Genomic DNA, 23,335 nt, shown 5'->3' on the forward strand with positions numbered 1-23,335 from the left:
GAAGAGAGTTTGGTGAGTAGGGCAGGGTGCCAGACTGTGTCAAAAGCAAGTGATATGTCCAGGGATACGGCTCGGATTTCCTGTCTGGCATTGAGGACCTCCATCCATTGATGGGAGAGCAGAAGCAGCATATCCAGGGTAGAGTGACCTGGTCTGAAACCAAATTGATGATTGGAAATCAAGCCATTGGAGAAGAGGAAGGATTTCATGTCTGAAGCGATGATGGATTCCATAACCTTGCTGATGATTGGGAGAAGGCTGATTGGTCTGTAGTTACAGGGATCTGTTTTTGCACCTTTTTTATGCAGGGCAGTGATGTTAGCAGATTTCCAAGCAGATGGCAGATGACGTTGGGCAAATGAGAGGGTGAATAGAACAGAGAGAGGGTGATCAAGAGCAGAAGAGCAGGCTTTGAGGACACGTGGGCTGATGCCGTCTGGACCGGTTGCAGAATCTGACTTGAGGTTTGAAAGCAAGCTCTCCACCTTGTCAGGAGAAAAGGACACAGAGTCCAGGGACAGTTGGGTGCGACTGGGTAAAGTGGGTAGAGATAGTGATGGGTTTAGGACACAAGATTTAGCGGCAAACACCGAGTTTAGACATTCAGCTTTATCACGTGTGGAATCAGCAGTGCGGCAATTTGAGGTAAGGGAGGGGATGGAGGGGGAACATACACCAGAAACAGATTTGATTAAACGCCACCAGGATTTTGAGGAGGGAGAGAGGTTTGAGAGTTCAGACTTGAGATGAGAAAGATGTTGTTTTCTGGCTCTCCTGAGGGTAGATACTCACTTGTTCTGAGCTTTATGGAAGGAACTGAGATTGCCCTCAGTTGGGTTTGCTTTCCATGAGGCAAAGGCAAGTTGTTTCAGGACAACTGCCTCGCCACAAGCTTCAGTAAACCAAGGGCTGGAGGAAGGGTAGGACAACTGAACACGAGAGGGGATAAATCTGTGCATGAGGGAGAGCAAGTTTCTTTGAAAGAATTCCCAGGATGAGTTGATGTTTGAGAAAGTAGTGATAGGAGACCAGTCTGTAAGTTTGAGGGCTGCTCGGAGACCCTGCCAGTTGGCTTGAGTGAAATGCCAGACTCGACGGCGGTGAGGTGGTTCTCTGATAACAGCCAGAGAGATGTCCACTTTGACAAGGACGTGGTCAGAAGAACCAATTGGAGCGAAGGAAGAGCAGCAGATATTGTCAGGGAAATTTGTCAAAATCAGATCCAGAAGAGATGGAGTACCATTGGTTGAGATCCGGGTCGGGAAGTTGACCGATTGAGTCAGTCCCAATGAGTCGCAGAAAGCTTTTGCTGAGGTACCATGGCAGGTGAGAAAGGTACCCACACCTAGCCAACTGGCGTGATGACAATTGAAGTCACCACATAAGAGGAAGAGAGAGTTTGGATGAGAAGATAGAAGATGGTCCATGTTTTCGGATCTATACAGTCCCTTCAGGAAAGGGTGAGCCTACTCACAGACTTTCACATCAGAGGTAGTGAAAGAGGGGAAAGAGGGAATGTTGGAAGTTTGGGAATCAAACTTGGATTCTTTTCGATAACCTCGTGAGATTGTGCTGCTCCCACAGCTTTATATATATGTATATATATATATATATATATATATATATATATATATATATATATATATATATATATATATATATATACCTGGCAGTGCTGCAAAGGTCATGTGATATCATCTAATCAAACTCATTTGTACCTTTATGTCAAGGTTTTATTGAATCAAAATTTAAGAGCAAACATTTCATACTATAAAGTGATCAGGTTATGGACACTTTGTCAAGGAAACCGAAGCAAAAAGGTGATTTCATGGAATTTGACTTTCCTTGCCAAACTTACGATAATATATTTATTCAGTCTATTAGTGACCCCTTGACCCTAAGCTATATATGTACAGCTGTCTGAAAGCACATCCCCCATCATTTCCTTATAATAACAATGCACAATTAAAAAAAAAAAAACTATTTTTGAAATAATCTCTCAAATCTTGTGCTGGACTTCTGCCGATTGGCTGATTTCCACATTTATGTTTGCCACAAAACAGGTTGATACAAATGGAAGGAAACTGTTCAATAAGATTATTTTACTCATTACCACTGATTCCGTCACACTGGTAGAGACTGGAGAATGGACAATTTCCCCAACAATCGGTCAACTACAGTCGCTGTTAGAGATGCAAGAAACAAAGTTTCAAAACCACAAGATAATTTGAGCATCTTATATTCATGGAATAAAAAAATTACCAATAAAAACAAACAAACCATAATGAGCCATACACTAATGACCTTTAAAAGCATTGACAACTACAGAGTTCATAGAACATATTACTCCGTGCTGTGTTGAGAAACAAGGACAAGGGCGGGGGGGGGGGGTGTACGAACAGCAAATTTGACCCATAATAACCCCCCCCCTCCCATAAACCACATTAATGAGTGCAGATTTTGATGAGGTTGATAAACTTTGGTACATCACTGGTGGAGAAAGTTTTGGTCATCTCATCACAATCGTGTGTAGAGTTTTTTAGAAAAGAGCAAATATGTATTTTGGGCGTTCAAACCCCCCCCCCCACACCGCCTCCCCGTAGACCCTTTAATTAGTGCATATTTTGATGCAGTCAATACCTATTTTTACTTATTTTTATACACTACCGGTCAAAAGTTTTAGAACACCCGCATTTTTCCAGTTTTTACTGAAATTTAAGCAGTTCAAGTCCAGTGAATAACCCGAAATGGTACAAAGCGAAGCAGTAAACTGCCAGAGGTAAAAAAACAAAACAAAAAACATTTAGGTTCCCAAAAACTGAAAAATAATGTAAATTTGAGAGTTGTAAAAAAGGCCCTTTTCAGGGAACAAGTAATGGGTTAGCGACTGCAGCTGTTCTTCAGCAATGGAAGTAAATTAAGCCTTGAAAGTTGATGGAAACAATTCCTACTGGTGTTGCAACTTTTGTTGATTAGTTACAAACCCTGTTTGTATCAAAGCAGTGTTGGAACAGACTGTGATGCTACACCATCTGAAGCATTATTTGGACAACATTGCACTGCAGGAAGTAGTATATTGCTTTCATAATGGCGAGAAAAAGACAATTAACAAAGGAAGACAGACAGACGATTTTCAACCCTGAAAAGTGTAGGTCTTTTCTTTCGAGAAATTGCAAAGTAAGCCAAGGTGTCAGTGAGTAGTTTCCTACACCATCAAAAGGCACTTGGAAACTGGAGGAAACACTGACAGGAAGAGGTCTGGCAGACCCAAAGCCACAACACAATCAAAGACAAGTTTGTGAGAGTCAACAGCTTGCGTGACAGGCAGCTCACAGGACAGCAGCTTCAAGCACAGCTTAACACTGGTCGAAGTAAGGAAGTCTCAGTTTCAACTGTGAAGAGAAGACTTTGAGCTGCAGGTTTGACCTGATTGACAGGTTGAGTGGCAGTTAGAAAGCTATTACTAAGATGGCAAAATAAGAAAAAGAGGCTTGCCTGGGCTATGAAGCACCACCAGTGGACTACTGAAAAATGGAAGAAGGTCTTGTGGACCGACGAATCAAAATTTGAAATCTTCGGTTCATCACGTAGGGTTTTTGTACGCCGTCGAGTAGGCGAAAGGATGGTTCCTCAGTGTGTGACACCAACTGCCAAACATGGAGGAGGAAGCGTGATGATCTGGGGCTCTTTTGCTGGATCCAGAGTCGGCGACTTGCACAGAGTGAGTGGCACCCTTAACCAAAAGGGCTACCACAGCATTTTGCAGCGCTGTGCAATACCCTCTGGCCTTCGCCTAGTTGGTCAGGGGTTCATCCTACAGCAAGATAACGACCCAAAACATACCTCCAGGCTTTGTCAGAACTACATTAGAAGAAAAGAACAAGACGGTAGGCTTCAAATCATGGAATGGCCAGCACAGTCTCCAGACTTGAACCCCATCGAGCTGGTTTGGGATGAAGGGTGAAAGCAAAGCAACCTACAAGTGCAACACATTTGTGGGAACTTCTGCAACAGTGTTGGGAAGAACTTTCCAAACAATATTTGATTTCCATTGTTGAAAGAATGCCACGAGTATGTTCGGCTGTTATATCTGCAAAAGGTGGCTACTTTGATGAGTCCAAAATTTAGATAAAATTTTGTTCAACAAAACGATTCCATGATTTCTTCTTTATTTGTTTTGTGTTTTAATTTCAGAGTAAATTGAAACATTAACCTGATTAAATTTCAGTAAAAAACTGGAAAATGGGGGTGTTCTAAAACTTTTGACTGGTAGTGTACATGTGTGTAGTTTACTTCTTTATTTTTTTTGCAAATACCTATTTTTTGTTTGTCCATCTCCATCTATGCTTGGTGTTGGCTTAATGGTTGGGGTGGTAGGCTTGGGTTCCTTGGATCCTGAGTTCAAATCCCACTTGGCTGTTGAATTAATACCAGGTGGGGTTGACTCTGCCTGTCATCCTTCTGAGGTTGGCAAAATGAGTGCCAGCTTGCTGGTATCCTGTGTCGGTGTGGTGACCCGTCCAGCATTGTACCCAATAGCTAAGGAGACTGCTTCGGTAGCACCAACGCTCTGCACAGAGTATGGTCCCAATGGATGGATGGATCTCTGTCGACATTCTCCCACGTTGTATCGACCACGTTGGTGGTATCGACTAAAAAACGTGGGATACGTTGGTGGTATCCCACGTTGTATCGACCAAAATGTATCAACCACGTTAGTGTTTCCCCTTTTTCCTGTTGTTCCCATTGTTACATCTGCCACCGAAGGTGAAGGTTTTCACCCCTATCGGTCTGTTTGTTACTTGCAAAATCGAAGGTTTTTAAAGTATATTGGTTCGTCGATTTTGTCATTCTGTCTGTCTGTCTGTCTGTCTGTCTGTCTGTCTGTTTGTCGTCTTCAGGTCACAATTTTAAACCGATCTTCAGGAAACTTCACCACATGGTGGAGTTTCTCATTAGGAAAAAGCCTATTGTTTTTGAGGTCAAAAGGCGAACATTGGCCAAAGGTCAACAAATTAGGTGAGATTTCTAAAATCCTCAATTTTCATCCGATTGACTTGAAATATAAAGAGGATTTATATTTCATGTCAATGAATTCAACCAGCCAATTACTTTTGAGCTCAACATAGACCCAAAGGTCAACATAGGCCCAAGGTCAACAACTACGGTAGTCTTTCTAAAATCCTCAATTTTCAACCGATTGACTTGAAATTTGAAGGATTTGCATATCAGGTCACGGAATTCAACCACCAATTATTTTTGAGGTCAACATAGTCCCAAGGTCAACAACTAAGGTAGTCTTTGTAAAATCGTCAATTTTCATTTGATTGACTTGAAATTTGAAGTGGATATATGTTTCAGGTTACTGAATTTAACCACCAATTATTTTGGAGGTCTACCTGGGCCAAAAGGTCAACATAGGCTGAATTTCTAAAATTGTCAATTTTCATCCGATTCACTTGACACTTGAAGAGGAGTTGCATATTTGGTTATTTAATTCAACCACCAATTATTTTTGAGGTCAAATTTGTTTTATGAATTTTGCAAGTTTCGTGCTCTGCACAACTTCTTCTTTTTGTTTGTCTGTCTGTCTGTTTGTCGCCGACAGGTCAAATTTTAAACCGATCTTCATGAAACTTCACCACATAGTAGAGAGCAGGTGTAGTACATTGCTAGTATAATTGATATGAGTAAGGAATAACAATTTACATGGACTGAAATCGAAGCCCTACACAGAAAACAAAGAGTTGTTGTTTCATATGCAGCCTGTGGCTGCTGGTTACATCATTTCTGGAAGCGCAGCTGTGCCGCTGATACAGTGTCCCCTGTTTCCATTAAGCTGGTACTCGTTTTGCCGACCTCGGAAGGATGACAGGCTGAGTCAACCCACCACGTGTTAATTCAACGAGAGAATAGGGGCTCAAACTCTAGATCCTCAGATCTCAAACCAGCCACCTTAACCATTAATCCAACACCAGGCTTGTAGCAAAGAGTGATTAACACTCAAACATTAATTTTTGTGCTCTGGCACCTTATTTCAATGATTTCATTTGAAAGATTAAGACTTTTTATTCCTCGGGAAATAAAAGTCTGAAGACAAAAGGAAAGGAACTTCAAGCATGACAGCCGAATAACATCTCCTTCAAATACAATCTTCCCATACTACATCGACATGATGTAAAATAAATAATTTATTTGACAAAATGTTGAATAAAGACTAGCAATATTCCATTAATAAATGTCCCTTTAATGAGAGATCTATGGATAGTGTAGACTCTGTTTTTTTTTAATACCAGATGTTTAAATACCGAATTTTTACTTTGCGCACACACACCACTTCACATGTCATTGGTGTCACTGAATAACGTATAAAATATATCCAGTTAATTATGTGCACATTGAAGTGGGGTTGGGGAATAAATTTAAGCAAAAGTTTTAACTTCAATGAGGAAAGAGAAAAAGAGGGTAGACAGATGTTGGAGGAGATAAAAGGGAGAGGAGGTTGGAAAGAGATAGGAGGAACGGAAAGGGAGTGAAGGGACACGTGGATGAGAGGGGGGCAGAGGACAATCTCAAGCATTTCTCCACTTTTGCATACGTAATAAATCGATGTCCTCAAAAGTTAATGGTGTATTGCCGAAAGCCAGTGCCGAATGAATAATCGTATTTTGAAGGCCAGCAGCAGCTCTTCTCTCTGATGTGGCTTTTTTAACCACAAGGTTCTTCCGTGCATTTCACTCCATAACGTGTGGTGCTTTTCAAGCTGTTGTATATGTAACATACATGACCAAAGGGATCGAGATGGTTGTTGGTAAGCTTCAGCCTGTGGAAGGAAACTGGCTGTCTCATCCACTGTGCTCCAGTTGCAGGAGAGTCGGGATGGACGTACAGGCGACCGGGCATGGCGGGTTCAGCACGTCCAGCAACCACCCTGATTCAAACACAGTCAGAGCAATCATACGGTCGACCCAACCACTGCAATGAACACACACATACAGAGAGCTAGATATAACGAAGGAGACAACCTCACCATTTACTGTCGGCAAACTTGTACCGGTGCCCATCTGCTGGTGTTACATCCATAAGCAGGATATACTTCGTTTTTGGATTCAAACCAGAGGCTCTCACTTTGAAGCTCGGAAACATGCGTCTGTTGGCAGAAAGAGGAAAGAATTCTGGTCGAAGGCCAAGCATTTTCCCTTGGATAATAGGTCGGATTGTAAATCAAGGTCACTGGGTCATGGGTTGGGGTTGTTAAGATGGCTGTTAAACCGGCCATAACTACACTTGAACTTTTGTTTCACAATTTAGTTTGCATAAAACAAGATCACCATTTGTCACAAAACCTAATCCAATCAACTCTTGCTGACAATATAGGAACGTTTACTAGTTCCTTTTAGAGGCATTTTATCATTGGTTGCTCGAGTTCAGAAACTACAAGATAACAACAAAAGTTTCACTTGTTTGAACAATTCATGATCACAGTGTCGGCGACAGCTCACCGACTCTGCACAAAGGACACCGTGGGATCTTTAACATCCACCAACAAATGCTGACGGACCCAGTTTAACATCCAGCCGAGGGACAGCACACACACACATTGATGCATTGCCCTTCGTATGAAACACCAGGATGACATTTTATAGCTGGCCTGAGATTCAAACCCAGGCGAGACAGCTCGGTGGTGAGTGCGCGTACCTCTCGGCTATCCTGCCAACCTGTCTGCAGCTGACTTTAACACAATGCACAGTAAAGGTCACCAGATATTGTGAGCTTTGTTCATCAAATGGAGAAGCAACATCTTTTCATCTCAATAAATCCTGTTGTTAGATCATACAGCCTGTCTGGAACAAAATGCTCTTCGTCTGTCTGTCTGCACCTTTTTGGGTGAGATCGAAAGACAGCAGGCTTACTCCCAAAATTTCATTCACCAATTAAGAGCTATCAACCGATTAATTGTTTACTCATTAGACACCGATGTTTACCCCCAAACAATTGTCCATTCAACGTCCCATCCTTCCTCTATATACACTGCTTTAAGGAGCATTTCCAACGATCATTCAAGCTATAAGCATGTGATTCCCATGATACAGTGACCCGTGAACCCAGATTGACCTTCCAGCCTTGGTAATGACCATCTCGGTCCCGGCAGCATGGAATCGTTGCCATAGTTCCCTCTCATGTAGGACTACACGAACACCTGCCAATCCCTGCCAAACACAGTCAACTGGTCAATCAGCAGAACAAAGGAAGCTTCCAAACATCTGATTACTAGCCAGTTTGTACCAGTAACACTCAATGACTAAACAAATGACAATCCACAAAGTAATTCCATGATATGCAACCTCCTCTCCGATGCCACCATGCATCAAGTATGTTCAGTGTATGTGCAGTTAATGTGGATGAGGAAACCATGTGACTATACTCAATAGCAATGACCTCTTACGAGTCCAAATGTCATAATATTTAAGGTGTTAAGACCTAATTTCATAATCTTTCAGCTTCTTCTTTTTCTTAAAGGTGACAATTATTCCCCCACGTTCTTGCGGGGGTGGCCGGGGGGAGCTTGGCCAAGTCTTTGTTCAGGGTTTGTTTGTAATTTGTTCAGGGTGTCGGCGATAGTTTGACGACTCTGTGCGAAGGATGTCGTGGGATCTTTCACGTCCACTAACTAATGCCGACAGACGGAATGCCCGTTAACGTCCATCCGAGGAATGGCCCCACACATTGATGAATCACCCGGCCTGTGAAATACCAGGATGATAGTTTATAGCCGGGTCGGGATTCTAAACCAGGCTAGACATTTAGAAGTGAGTGCGCATCCTTCGAGACCATCCTGCCATCCCTAATGTCATAATCATTCAGCTGTCTTGAGATTTTTTTTTCATGAGAACTGATGAGATCCTCATCATTCTCAACTGATGAAATCATATCTCATGAGAAATGCACAAGATATTTTTTTGCAAGGTTGGTGTTCGGACTTTAATGTTGTGGTCGGAATAGTTACCATTCAGCTGTCTTACTTTGTAATGGTACAGTTGGGATTATTATACATTATAAAAGGAAATAGGCGCATAAAAACCAAAAAAAGTAACTCGATCTACTGTGATAATGTAGTAACGAACAAGCAAGAGCAGATCCGGTCTCAGGCGACGTTTCGGCTGCTTTCAGCGAGCTTCCTCAGGCCAATCGACCGCCAGCCTCGGCACGCGTCCGCTTTTATTCCCGAGATGACAATTCATTACCGGGCACGTACCGGTGCGAGATGTCTTATGTATAGCATGTTTTTATAAGCATGTCTTATATATATATATAGCATATTTTATCTATATATATATGTATATATAGCATACAATGTTATTATTTTGCCAAACCTTAAAGGGGATCCCAAACGCTCAGACCACCTTGACGCTCGTCTATCCATTGATACCCTTCAGAATAGAAATAATGTGTCTTTTTCCGATTTCCAATTTATAAAGCCGGTAATTTTGCAATTAAAAGTCAAAGTCTTATTCTTCTTCACGCTTAGCCATGACGTCACATCTGGGAGTCGACCACCATATCCATACTGAAGATCACGGTACGATTTAACTCAATTGGTGAATAATTTTCGAATTTCGACAATTATGCCTCGTCGATGCGTCCTTGGTGGTTGTAGTAATACAATCCGAGATGGTTTCATGCAACACCAATGACGAAAGATCCAAAGGTAGCCAGAAATTGCAAAAAGTTTGTCCAAAAAAATACCCGTGTCTGGATCGAGCCGACAAAATGTTCACTTTTTGGGCTTCGAACATTTTACAGAGCACTGTTATGAAACAACAGAGATGGCTAGATCTTGTGCTTATCCACCACCATTGAGAGAGGATGTCATCCCCGTGATTAAGCGGAAGAAACAGCTGTCACTCAAAACTGCAAGACCATCTCTACTGAGCTACCAGCACATGTACATGGGCGATTTGAGTGGAGAATCAACCACCACACATCACAAACAAGGCATAACAGCACCACAGTACAAACACGGCAAGACACAGCACGAACACGGCACCACAGCACGACCACAGCACAACCACAGACACACGTGGCATTCCGGGAAAGTATGAAATGGGACAATCCCGTAACATACAAGACATCTGGTCAGCCTGCTGCGGTGAGACAATGCATTTGTCGCCCATTTTGTCCACGGTGTCCGAGTGTGCCTGGGCGGTGTCGGCTTTCAGGCAATGACGGGTATTTATGCTCGATTCATGTAACTGATTTATCAATCAATACAAAATCCCTTTTAAACCGTGAATTGAATGGAAAAACAAAACCTACCAATCTGTATTGAACATATGACCGGTGTTTTCACTGCTACCTTCTTCCTTTGAATCGCTTGCACAAGTTCTCAAAACGATATGGCTCCACAATTCCCCCCCCCCCCCAAAAGCATTCTCATGATTAATTTGGTCTCCAACCATTTCTTCAAAACCCCACTGATCAGTTTCAACATTCTGAGAACCTTGAGAGTTACACGCCATCAATCCATGCGCTGCAGACTATATTGCCAATCCTTTCGGAAAGTCCTGAGTAGTATGGCAGTACACAGTGCCCAAGCTTGTCTGACTCCTTCCGTTCTGGTCGTTTTGGTTATTTTATTGTGGGGCATATCCCTTTACTTTACCAATCATTGAGGACTCCTCCAACTAATCGAATTTCTATAATTGCATTGACTTGGGTGATTAATCAATGTGTCCGACGTCTCTCGGATGGACGTTAAATGGGAATCCCATCTGCCGGCATTCGTTGGTGGACGTTAAAGATCTCATTGTGTTCTTTGCGAAGTGTAGGCGAGCTATCACCAGCACCATTGCCAAATTCCAAATTCCTGCCCAAGCCAGCAGAGGGCATTGCATCAGCGGCACAGCTGCACCCTCAGCAATTATGCTAACCACAGCCTTGTGCTGCACACAGAAGAAGAATAAGAAGAATGACATCGACTTTGGAAAATGACAGTCGAAGCACGAGCTGCCAAAGTCTGTGATACACTGCATTTGAGTGATTTTGTTGCAAGAGTTAAAATCCCGTAACCTGTTGGGGTCTGTTGGTGTGGGTTGGTTTTCCTGTATACAGATGTCTTTAGGTAGCTATCAAGCTTCCGGTAAACCTCCACATCCCATTCCCAACGTTGTGTTACTGTACCAATTGTAATCTCTGTGCTGGGCGAGTGAAGTGCCGAGGCAAACACGGGACAGATCTAATTGTCTGGCTGAACAACCAGAGTCCGCGTGATGCCAAACCCTTGGCGGTTCACAATCGTGGGGAATCTCAATCTCAAACAGGTTTCTCCCATAGCCGCCAGATGACTCGATTGTGAGCAAGTACGACGAGCCAAGACCACGTCGATTCAACAAATGTATTGGTGTATGTAAGCAAAAAGCATGCATGAACAGAGAGCAATCTTGCAATGATAAAATCAACACTCCAATAATTAGCCGCTAAACTGATAGCGCCCATGAGCAGACCATGTGACAAAATGAGTCCTTAAATAAACTAAACCTTAAGGCCTCAGATACACGTGACTAAAGACTTGATGGGTGCCACAAAGCCAGCAAGGTTTGCTATGCCTAAACCCATGGTGATGTGTGATGGCAGCAATGTCCAGGGCCGTGGATGCCAGGATTATTTTCCAAACATCTTCTTTTTCTATTCCTCTTGTTTTTCTTAACAAGGAATAGTTTCCAAATCTGTCTGCCACCGAAACATTTGGTCCCTCAACATTCCTCAGGTACCTGCAGTACCTCCTTCCTCCATGACTTCAACTAAAATTCTTTCCAACCATCCTATTATCTCTGTCAGTAACCCCTCCATCCACCCATCCATCCATCGATTGGGACCATACTCTGAGCAGAGCATTGGTGCTATCTAAGCAGTCTCCTTGGCTATTGGACACAATTCTGGACGGGTCGCCATCCCGACACAGGATACCAGCAAACTGGCACTCATTTTGCTGACCTCAGAAGGATGACAGGCAGTGTCAAACCCACCTGGTATTAAATAGCCGAGTGGGATTTCAACTCAGGATCCTTGGATCCCAAGCCCACCACCCTAACCATGAAGCCAAAACCAGGCATAGTACCCCTTCCCCCCTCTCACATCTCCTACAAGCATGAGCCACATCCTTCCAACCCCAACCTCCTATGTGTTCTCCTCTTCAGCATCCCTCCACTTCATGTCCCCTCTTTCTGAATTCCAGCTCACCCCACCCACTCAAAGCTTCTTCCCCCCTCACCCCACCACCTTAAAGTTTCCATCCTCATCACACTCCCTTCCATCTTACACATCAACAGCCATCCCCCCAAAATCCCACACCATCACCTCAGCCCCCTCCCATGTCCCTAACTATGTGCTCCTCAACCATCTGAGTCCTCTGCTCCAACCTGACAGATGTCTCAATCCAGGCTACTGCTGATAAACTGGACATCATCGCTTTAACAGAATCCTTTCTCCCAGAAGACGTCCCTCACGCCTCATTGTCTCTTCCTGGATATTCTCTCCTCTGATTTGATAGGCCTGAACCCTGTCCTGGTGGTGGAGTTTCAGGTTACATCAATAACTCAATTTCTCACTGTCCATGTCCTAATCCTACACATCCCAACCCCCAGGAGTATCTTTGACTGCAACTACTTCTCCACTCCCACCTCCTGTTTGTCTGTGTGTTGTATGCCAAACATGTGTTTGTCTGTGTGTTGTCTTCCAAACTCTCTTTCTCTCTCCATCTCTCGGACAATATGGACCAACTTGGGAACCACTCATCCCAACTCTCTATTCCTCATATGTGGTGATATGAATTGTCACCATGCCAGTTGGCTGGGTGTTGGTGCCTCTCTCACCAGCTGTGGCACTTCAGTAAATAACTTAGTCATTCTATGGGACTGACTCAATCTGTGAACTTTCCCACCGGGATTTCTCATAATGGCAAATCCCCCCCCCCCACACCCCCTCCTCTCGACGATGTGATGACAAAATTCCTCACAGCATTTGCTCCAATTGACTCATCTGATTATGTGCTTGTGGAGGGTAAACATCTCTCTTGCTATTCTCAGAGAGCCTCCTCAGCACCAGAGTCTGGCAGTTTACTCAGGCAGATTGATAAGGAGTGCGAGCAGCCATCTCACTTCAAGACTGGTCTCCTATATGTACCGCCTCTGATATTAACACAGCCTGAGAATTCTTCTACAGAAACTTGCTCTCTTATACACAGATTCATCCCATCTCATCTTCAGTTCTGCTTCCATACTTCCTGCCCCTGGTACACGGAATCCTGTGGTGAGGTAGTTACTCCGAAACAACTTCCCTTCTCTTCTCTTCCTGGAAGGCAAACCCAACCGGAGGCAAAGTCAGATCATTCCACAAAGCCTACCACAAGGGTGTCCACTCTCAGGAGAGACAGAAAACAACATCTGTCCAACGTCAATATTGAACGACCAAACTTGTCTCCCTCCTCGAAAACCTGGTCAAGATTCAGTAAGTCTGTCTCTGGAGTATGCTCCCCTTCCATCCCTTCAATTGGCAACACGGCCAACTCTGCTTTGGAGAAGGACGAATGCCCCAATTTTTGTCCCAACGGACGGCACACACATTGATGAATCACCCTGTCTGTGAAACACTAGGATGACGGTTTATAGCAAGGTCGGGATTCAAATCCAGGCTAGACAGCTTAGAGGCGAGTGTGCGTACCTCTAAGTCAGTGATCCTTAAACTTTTTTTTTTTTTCGCGGACCACTTGAAAATTGCTGAGGGTCTCAGTGGACACCTAATGAACTTTCTTTTTTTTGTTGTGCAAATCAAAGCACACAACTCGTATTTTAATCAGTAGTCTTACCTTTCTAATGCGATGGATGTGCCGGGTATTTTTTTGAGCAAAGTTCTTGGAAGTCGGGTGCAATGTTTGTCAATTTTAGCCTGAAGTCAGGTTCAGCATTCATCCTGATTCCGTCTCACACAGGTACGTCATAGCAAATGACATCAGAAAACGCAGAAACGCATTGCTTTGTCTGCAAGTTCTGGGTACTCTCCAGTTCTTTGAATCCGAAACTCAAACTGGGAATGTCTTTGAATTTCTGACCTTAATCTTTCTTTGCAAGAAAGCTCCAACAAGCACTCTCCTGCCTTATTGGAGAAACCAGAGGGCAGCTCATGCTCACTGATTTCAATCCCGAAAGAATTGTGTGTCCAGTTTGGCTCAGCTTCTCCTGGAAAGTAATCTTCAAATTGTTTCTTTTTTTTTTTTTTTTTTTTTTTTTTTTTGTATACCTTGGTCGAGGCTCGTATGAGAGCTAACACACAACTCACAGCAAGGAGGCATGAGACAAGAGGGGCGGGAGTGGAAGGGACAAAACATTGGGGAACAGACACAGGTGAACTGTGGAAGGGGGAGGGATGGGGATGGGACGGGGAACATGGCGAGGGGAAGATGGACATTAAAGGGACTTTCAGGAAGGAAAGCAGGAGAATTGAAGGAAGTGGGCTTGGGTGGATTATCGGGGGTAGAAAAGATCGAGGATTTGGATGGGGGAAGATAAGAGGTGGTGGTGAACAGCTGTTTTGAAAGCCTGGAGGGAAGAATGGGAAAGAATAGAGTGAGGAAGTTTATTCCAAAGGCGGGAAAAAGAGGAATGAAAGAGTGAAGATGAGCAGTGATTCGTGATTTTGGTAGTTTTACCAGAAGGGGTTGTTGGCGGACCTTGAGCGCCCTGTGGAAATGTGGTTGGGACAAATCACAGAGAGAGCAGGGGGCAAGGCTGGAGAGGAGTCGGTAGAAGACAGAAAGACCACCGACCAACCTGCGGTGATTGAGTGAGAGGCCCAAAGACTCAGCTTCATTGCGGGAGATGCCAATGATCTTAAAAGCCCTGGTTTCGACAGCGTGAAGTCGAGAAAGGTGGGAGGCAGGAGCACCAGCCCAGAGGGGAGAGCAGTACTCCATCAGGCTACGGACAAAAGCTTTGTAAGTGGTCAGGAGCTCAAGAGGGCCGAGGAAGGACTTTGCACGACGGAGGATTCCCAGTCGGCGACTGACTTTTGAGGCAAGGTTGGAAATGTGACTTTCCCAGGAAAGGTCATGGCAGATAGTGAGACCCAGAAGCTTGAAAGAAAAGACTTCTTCCAGAGGATTGTTGAGAAAGTGGATGGGGGGGGTTTTGTAAACGGTCCTTTCGAAGAGACATAGTGAGAGTGTGAGATTTGTCTAGATTGAAAGACGTGTTCCACGTGTTGGACCAGTTTGTTTCGGGAGAGCAACAAGATGTTCTGTGATGTCATTACCTCGACCACCGAAGGTGGATGGAGGTTTTGTTTTCACTCCTGTCTGTCTGTTTGTTTGTTTGTTTGTTTGTGAACAAAATATCTCAAAATGTGTATGATTCGGACGAAATTTGGTGGATAAGTTGGGAAGGTGACAAGAAGAAGCCAATTAAAGTTTAGTTCAGGTCCGAATCCAGATCCGGCCTTTCAGTGGTATACAAAACGTAAACTAATCAGCCTGGCGGAGGATTGTACTCCTCTGAGTGCCCGACTAGATTTTTTTTTTGTTTTTTTGTCAAGAACCAGTACATTTTGCAGGGACAAATCCAGATATCCTCGATTGTTCTGCAACCTTTTTGCAGATCACCTCAATGGAGCTCATGAAGCAGTGGTAGTCCACAGACCACAGTTTGAGAACCTCTGCTCTCAGCCAGCCATCCTGCCAGGTCTACCTTTGTAGTTATTGGATATTATTGATCATATGGAATGAACCCAATCTCCTGTTGGCTCCATTAGGGCTGAAGTTGGTCGTGATGGCTATTTGGTGCATTCTGTATTTATTTTTTAGCCACGAGTCCTACATAAAATCATAAAATCTTTTCAACCTCTCTCCCCCCCCCCCCACCTCCCACCACCCTTTAATGTACATGGATAATGGTAAATGATATGTGCAAATTGACGTCAAAGGTGAACATAAACGCAGCAAACCCGATCTTCATGACTTGGCAATAACATCAAATCGAAAAGGAAAATGTATAACTCACCTCCACAGCTGCAGGTTCCTCGACACCTCGAGCATTTTCTGCTTTCGTTGTGCTCTCAGACTCTGCCATATCACGTGGCCCCTGGGAAGAACCACAAACCTTAATGTCATCATGTGATGATGTGAGTAGCTATCTATTTATTACAGGGGAGTGAGGGGGTGGGGGAGCCTTTAAATAAAATAATAAAAATTCAACTTGAAAGAATAGAGAAGGGAGGATAAAGGATAGTGTGCAGAAAGTGATTTTCGGAGGAGATATGAGTTATAGTAGAGAAGGGTTGGGGTGTATATGGAGCAAGTTAGGCAGGGGAGGGGTGACTGAAGTCAGGCTTTGGTCGGGGTCAGGAAGCAGCTAGCTAGCTAGCACTTGCCAAGCCAGCCGTTCATTATCAACAGTTGCGAATGGAGTGCTTGCTTAAGTGCTTAAGCCACTTGGCGAGCGCTCTACAAGAATCTTGGTAACTGAACACACCCCAGGTCTTATTAGACTGGAAGTGATCCTTTTTGGCATGAATTTGCAATTTGTTGAGGATGCCTGTGATGACTTGCCTACTCGCAAAAGAGACTGTGGGATCTTTAACATACAACTAAAACTAGCAGATGGGACACCTGGTTTCATGTCAATTGGAAGGATGGCATCCTTTTTGATGCATCTCCCTGCATGGAAAAAAAAACAAATCCAACAGTTTATAGTTGAGTCAGAAATCAAACCCAGACTAGACATCTCAGAGGTAAGTCTTGCTTCCTCTTCACCATCCTGTTCGGGATGCACACACTCACAACTACTTCATTCCATACCCAGAGAATCTTGACGAGCATTAGATCAGATGAGATCATGAACCATAATCTATACAGTGTCAGAGCTGCCGAAGCAGCTTCATGGTTCGGATTACAATCCTGGATGGTTCGCAACTCAGACACGGGAATTTGTTTTTGTATAATTTCAGACATATTGTATAATTTGTTCATGGTGCCGGTGAGAGCTCGTCTACTTTTCACAAAGGACACCGTGGAATCTTTAATGTCCACCAACTAATGCCAACAGACAGGCCGCCCTTTTAACGTCCATCCAAGGGATGACACACACACATTGATGACCATGACCAATTAAAAATATCAATTCTACGTGAACAATCGTTTCCTTTTGTGTTCAAAAATCAGAAGGACGTTCACAAGTCAAAAGGATATTTTTTCATCCCTTGTGCTGTCTCGCTTTGGAATTCACCACCTGTAACGTGCTTCCCATTATCCTACGATATACTCAGCTTTAAGAGGAATGTCAATTCCGACTTCTTACATATTTGAGGTTCCATTGTATTTCACTTGACTTCTGCTACTTCCTGTGTCTTGGATATTTTCATGCTATTTTTCTCTTTCTTTTATTTTGTTTTGCTTTATCATTATCTTTATCTCACCTTCCCTTAGCCCCTTGCCAAGAGTGGTTTTATGGCTTGTTTGGGGGTGATTTCCATAATTAATAAAGAAATTTTAAAAAAATTAATAAAAACCTCATATGTTCACCAGAAATGTTGCCACCATGAAACAGGAATGTTAGAATTCCAAGTCCTTGAAGTAATCTTTATTTATTTTGTATATGGTATGTGCTGCTTCCTTGCTTGACACTCAGCATTCAAAAGGATAGAGCACGGACAAACAATGGTGCGAAGGCAATGGTCAACAACTCAGTATAACTATTGCCAAGAAACTGCTAAGGCAGCATCACTGTTCTGTAAAGAGTATGTTACATATTTCATTTTTTAAACAGACTAAAAACAAAACCTTAAAAAAATTATATTTAAATAACTTTTATTATGTTCACTAAATAATCGCAGTGGGAACAACCTTTGTTTATTTGATTATGATCATGTTCGCACAACTCAGAAACAAATTAATTACCATGTATTATCTAATATGCAAGACATCTACACACCATCACATATTTGTTTTTAGCTCCTATAATTATGAAGCAGATTACAGTATAACCTTGGAACCAGCACACAGTGGTCTGCTCGTTGGGGTATCCTGTAACACCCCAAATAATGCTTTATTGAAAATACATTACATTATGAAACTGTCCTTATTCTGTTAATTATTTTCTGTTGATTAATGTTTTATACTAAATAATTGTTTTTGTTTGCATTATGTTAGCGATTAACATTTCATGGTGTTTTTCTCTCATGTTCATTTGTCTCCACCATTAAGTCATACTTTTTTGAATGGTTAAATACAATCCAACATGAACTGTACTCCTGAATAATCGATAATCAAAGGAAATAGGCCATAAATCATTAAAAGGACAGCCGGCTTAGCATTTCTGGAGGACGGACGCTGCCGCTTCACAGTAGGAGGATGAAAGGGTGATCGTTAAGTTTGTTGCCTAATATTGAAGTAGGAAATAAGAAAAGGTAATTGGAAGTAAATAATTAATTTTAAACTGTTGTACCATCTTAAAAAAAGCACAACCATTAATTGAGGATTATTGTTAGACCACAGATTTATCGACAGCCCCCGTGAATGTACCAACGTTATTGGTGTTTTATACGCCATATGTACTGAAAATGCAAAGAACGCATCAAACAATCACCGGAAAACAAACTGTTAAAAGTTCTCGATTTCTTTGATTATTGATACAATAATAAAAAGTTGACCAAGGTGTATGCAATACGTGCTTCATGAGCCTGAAAAAAATGCCTCACTTTGGAGCAATACAACCGAACAAGCTCCGCAAGGCGTTCATTAAAACGTCGTTCATTAAAACGTCGTTCCATGAACGTTTTGTTGTTCAAAATACGACAGAGGTTTATAATACTTTTTTTTCATACATTCGGAAGGAACTTTTTTATCATACTAATCATATATATGCAGACATGAAAAAATAAAATAAATCCTTGGTGCGTCGTCGAGTAACCTAGTGGGAGAATATTGTTCAAAGAACTTATTGAACACTCGTTGCATAATATAAAGTTGTGCTTTAGGAATTGCAGCGAAAAGCCAAAAGTAATCATCAATGCGATATATATATATATATATATATATATATATATATATATATATATATATATATATATATATATATATATATATATATATATATATATATATATATATATGTTATAACATCATAAACATGTTAGGTATTTGCTCCATATATATGCACATATTTAGTAAACAGGAATATATATATATATATATATATATATATATATATATATATATATATATATGTACATATTTAATAAACAGGAATATATAAATATATATATATATATATATATATATATATATATATGTACATATTTAATAAACAGGAATATATAAATATATATATATATATATATATATATATATATATATATATATATATATATATATCTACAGTATATGCATTATATACAGTATATACATTATATACATATCCATACAAAATGCTTAATCAAAAAAACGTCATTAATCAATAGCCAGATGAAATGTTTGCATGGAATGCATCATTGAACTAATTGTAATAATTTATAATTTGAGATGTTTCATAGAAAACAAAATGATTACAATGAAGAGGTAGAAAGTTCCATGTATTGTGTACAACGCCCATCCAGCATAACAGGTTTGCATTTCAGGTTGATACTTTAATCCATTAACGGTTATAATTGTTTGCGAGATTATATAAAACATTAATTATTGTGGCATAACAATACACTGAAACAAAACAACATAATGTAATGCATTCAAAGAGTATACACTATATACAGGGTGTATGATAAGTCAATACCCAATTTAAAATTGTTGTAGCAGCTGTATTTATGAACCGATTTTAATGAAACAAAATGTAAATGATAGAGTGTCCAATAGCATCAAGTCAAAGAACCTTGATGAACTGGAGGAGAGAATAACCAATGTTCTCATCAACATTCCTGAAAACGTTCCGATCAGAAGAAGTGAACGTGCCAGTCCAATTCAGGAAATGTGTTGACAGTGCTGAAGCAAATGTGGACGTTTAAAGAGTTGTGCATAAAACTTCACTGGACATTTTCATTTACAGTTCATAATAAAACTTCAAAAGCAGTTCAGTTCATAAGCACTGGACATTAAAATCGGTTCAAAAACAAAACTGCTACAACAATTTAAAATTGGGTATGAACTTATCATACACCTTGTACACCATAAACATGTTATTGTTGCATGTATATTATAGCACACGATGAAAAACATAGCAGTGTACTTGGTGATTAGGTGTATGGGTGCGCACGTATGGTATACGAGCAAAGGAATGGGATATGAACACTATATTGCTGAACATCCGCAAAGCAGACAATTCGAAAAGATACATGTACGAGTACACACCTCTTGCATTAGTCTCATGATACGAGTAGATCTGAAGCAAAAAAGACTCGCATAACACCGATTTTACATTTCAGGGAAATAATTTCAGTCCTGTAGGTTTGGGAACATAATTATATTTTTATTTAAAATATGGGTAAACGGTTTATTCCTTCTTGGACTTTACATATAATTTACCATAACTTTACAGCAACCTCTGTAACATATTGGGTGCTCAATCATTGCAATTGTTATGAGACGTAACAGATACAAAAGGGGCTAAATGAAGTCCGTAAACTGAAGATAAATAGGTTTTGTAGTTTACCTCCGAGTTCTTTAAAAACTCGATAAAACATCATTCATCACTCTGCCAATAATGTGTGTGTATGGATATATATGTATATATATATATATATATATATATATATATATATATATATATATATAAAAAAAGAGAGAGAGAGAGAGAGAGAGAGAGAGAGAGAGAGAGAGAGAGAGAGAGAGAGAGAGAGAGACGCAGAGAGAGAGACGCAGAGAGAGAGACGCAGAGAGAGAGACGCAGAGAGAGAGACGCAGAGAGAGAGACGCAGAGAGAGAGACGCAGAGAGAGAGACGCAGAGAGAGACGCAGAGAGAGACGCAGAGAGAGAGACGCAGAGAGAGAGACGCAGAGAGAGAGACGCAGAGAGAGAGACGCAGAGAGAGAGACGCAGAGAGAGAGACGCAGAGAGAGAGACGCAGAGAGAGAGACGCAGAGAGAGACGCAGAGAGAGACGCAGAGAGAGAGACGCAGAGAGAGAGACGCAGAGAGAGAGACGCAGAGAGAGAGACGCAGAGAGAGAGACGCAGAGAGAGAGACGCAGAGAGAGAGACGCAGAGAGAGAGACGCAGAGAGAGAGACGCAGAGAGAGAGACGCAGAGAGAGAGACGCAGAGAGAGAGACGCAGAGAGAGAGACGCAGAGAGAGAGACGCAGAGAGAGAGACGCAGAGAGAGAGACGCAGAGAGAGAGACGGAGAGAGAGAGACGGAGAGAGAGAGACGGAGAGAGAGAGACGGAGAGAGAGAGACGGAGAGAGAGAGACGGAGAGAGAGAGACGCAGAGAGACGAGAGAGACGGAGAGAGACGGAGAGAGACGGAGAGAGACGGAGAGAGACGGAGAGAGACGGAGAGAGACGGAGAGAGACGGAGAGAGACGGAGAGAGACGGAGAGAGACGGAGAGAGACGGAGAGAGACGGAGAGAGACGGAGAGAGACGGAGAGAGACGGAGAGAGACGGAGAGAGACGGAGAGAGACGGAGAGAGACGGAGAGAGACGGAGAGAGAGAGAGAGAGAGAGACGGAGAGAGAGAGAGAGAGAGACGGAGAGAGAGAGAGAGAGAGAGAGAGAGAGAGAGAGAGAGAGAGAGAGAGAGAGAGAGAGAGAGAGAGAGAGAGAGAGAGAGAGAGAGAGAGAGAGAGAGAGAGAGAGAGAGAGAGAGAGAGAGAGAGAGAGAGAGAGAGAGAGAGAGAGAGAGAGAGAGAGAGAGAGAGAGAGAGAGAGAGAGAGAGAGAGAGAGAGAGAGAGAGAGAGAGAGAATGGATGTGAAGCATGTAAATTTATGTATATACATATTTATATATATATATATATATATATTATATTATATATAGAATTGAAAAACATACATTTCAGATTGTATTCAGTAAAAAATTCCCAATGAGAATAAAAACGAACGCACAGTTTTGAATTTTCATAACCAAACCTGGATTTCAACCTCGTCCATTTGCACTGCAACGTGTAAAAGATAAATTGTGTGAGAAATAATATTCGGAGGATCACACACCATAAACATGTTATTACGAGATGCAGACAATAATGAAATAGCATCCGTTGAACGTACAAGGAGAGAGTGTGGTTCGTTGTGACAGAATGTGTTACATGCTCATTATCTTATGTGTTCATGTGGGAAAGTAAAACGTGCAGGTATTCAAGAAGAAGGGAAAAATAAAAAAAATATATCTCAATAAGTACCTTGGAACCTTGGATATGGAAGCTAGTCCTTGTCCATGACGCAAGTCCTTGTCCTTGTCCACAGATAAAAGGTCCAAGACAGAAGGACAGTCAGAGACAGAGGACAAGCACAAGTTCAGAGGAGAAACACGAGGATGGATACCTTTGATCACGTGGAGTATAAAAGGTTATCTTAACTCGATCACGAACAACCGTCTCGTCCTTAATGAACTCATTTGCGAAAATAAAGTTTGAATGTGTTAATAGATTCAGAGCAGGAAAGAAAGAAAAAAAAGTGATGGATTTGGGAGGTGGGGGAACGAGAGTTATTATGACCTTAACCACGGACAACTACCCATAAGGGTATATTTTGTGAAAGAGGGCGAGACACAAAAATAGACAGACAGATCGACAGCTGCAAGTACAATGAACGTCGACAGACCCAGAGGTGTACAGATGGTTGAAGACAATGACAAATGAAGACAAAAGGATGGAGAACAGAGGAAACAGTTCGAGATGGTAAGAAACTGAGAGGTGTGGGGAGTTCCCTCATGGCACGAAGCACTCTTGCGAGTGGGGGCTTCATGTGGCTCAAGAGAGAGAGAGAGACAGAGAGAGAGAGAGAAAGAGAGAGAGAAAGAGAGAGGGAGTGGGTAAGGGGAGGGGAGGGGGCATTGGGGAGGGGAGGGGGCATTGGAGAGGTGGTTTTGGCGGTGGGGTGGGGGTAGGGGGGAAACAAAGTGAAGGATTTTTGAGCCCCTGCCCAGCGTGATGTTTGACCTTTGACCACTCGATAAAGATGTTTCTCTAGTCTCTCATCTCTGTCCTCCTTTTCCCGCCCGATCTCCGCGCACGTGGCACCTCCCCTTCTTCTCTTCGTTTCACCTTCTCTACATTATGTTTTCCTCTCTGTGCCTGTAAGTAAGTCTATCTCTTCGCTTTGAACGTACCGACGAGGTTCAGCCGCGCCGACGATCCGAAC

At 42.2% G+C, this 23,335-nt stretch overlaps 1 protein-coding gene and 1 long non-coding RNA gene across 14 annotated transcripts in view; one reads left to right on the forward strand and one right to left on the reverse strand.

Annotated features, from left to right (window-relative positions):
* Positions 1-23,335, reverse strand: part of LOC147026089 (T-box transcription factor TBX4-like) — a 198,510-nt gene that overhangs the window by 32,381 nt on the left and 142,794 nt on the right. For 6 of the 11 annotated variants that reach the window (XM_085881136.1, XM_085881135.1, XM_085881137.1 and 3 more), the window contains 4 exons: positions 16,050-16,130; positions 8,116-8,210; positions 7,031-7,150; positions 6,784-6,931 (listed from right to left, as the gene is read on the reverse strand). In XM_085881136.1, the coding sequence (XP_085737262.1) occupies positions 6,784-6,931; positions 7,031-7,150; positions 8,116-8,210; positions 16,050-16,118 (432 nt within the window). In that variant the 5' untranslated portion in view covers positions 16,119-16,130. Of the gene's footprint in view, positions 1-6,783; positions 6,932-7,030; positions 7,151-8,115; positions 8,211-16,049; positions 16,131-20,386; positions 20,668-22,081; positions 22,132-22,374; positions 22,963-23,133 lie in introns of those variants that run through there. The other 5 variants (XM_085881133.1, XM_085881139.1, XM_085881143.1 and 2 more) reach the window with 5 other exon arrangements.
* LOC147026090 (uncharacterized) overlaps positions 22,734-23,335 on the forward strand; it is a 34,068-nt gene continuing 33,466 nt past the window's right edge. For 2 of the 3 annotated variants that reach the window (XR_015058112.1, XR_015058111.1), the window contains exon 1: positions 22,734-22,872. This is a non-coding gene — a long non-coding RNA (uncharacterized LOC147026090). Of the gene's footprint in view, positions 22,873-22,982; positions 23,271-23,335 lie in introns of those variants that run through there. The other variant, XR_015058113.1, reaches the window with a different exon arrangement.

Source organism: Eptatretus burgeri, chromosome 5 (assembly GCF_056783735.1).
Source record: "Eptatretus burgeri isolate ZD-2024b chromosome 5, Ebu_testis_v1, whole genome shotgun sequence".
Lineage (NCBI taxonomy): Eukaryota > Metazoa > Chordata > Myxini > Myxiniformes > Myxinidae > Eptatretus > Eptatretus burgeri.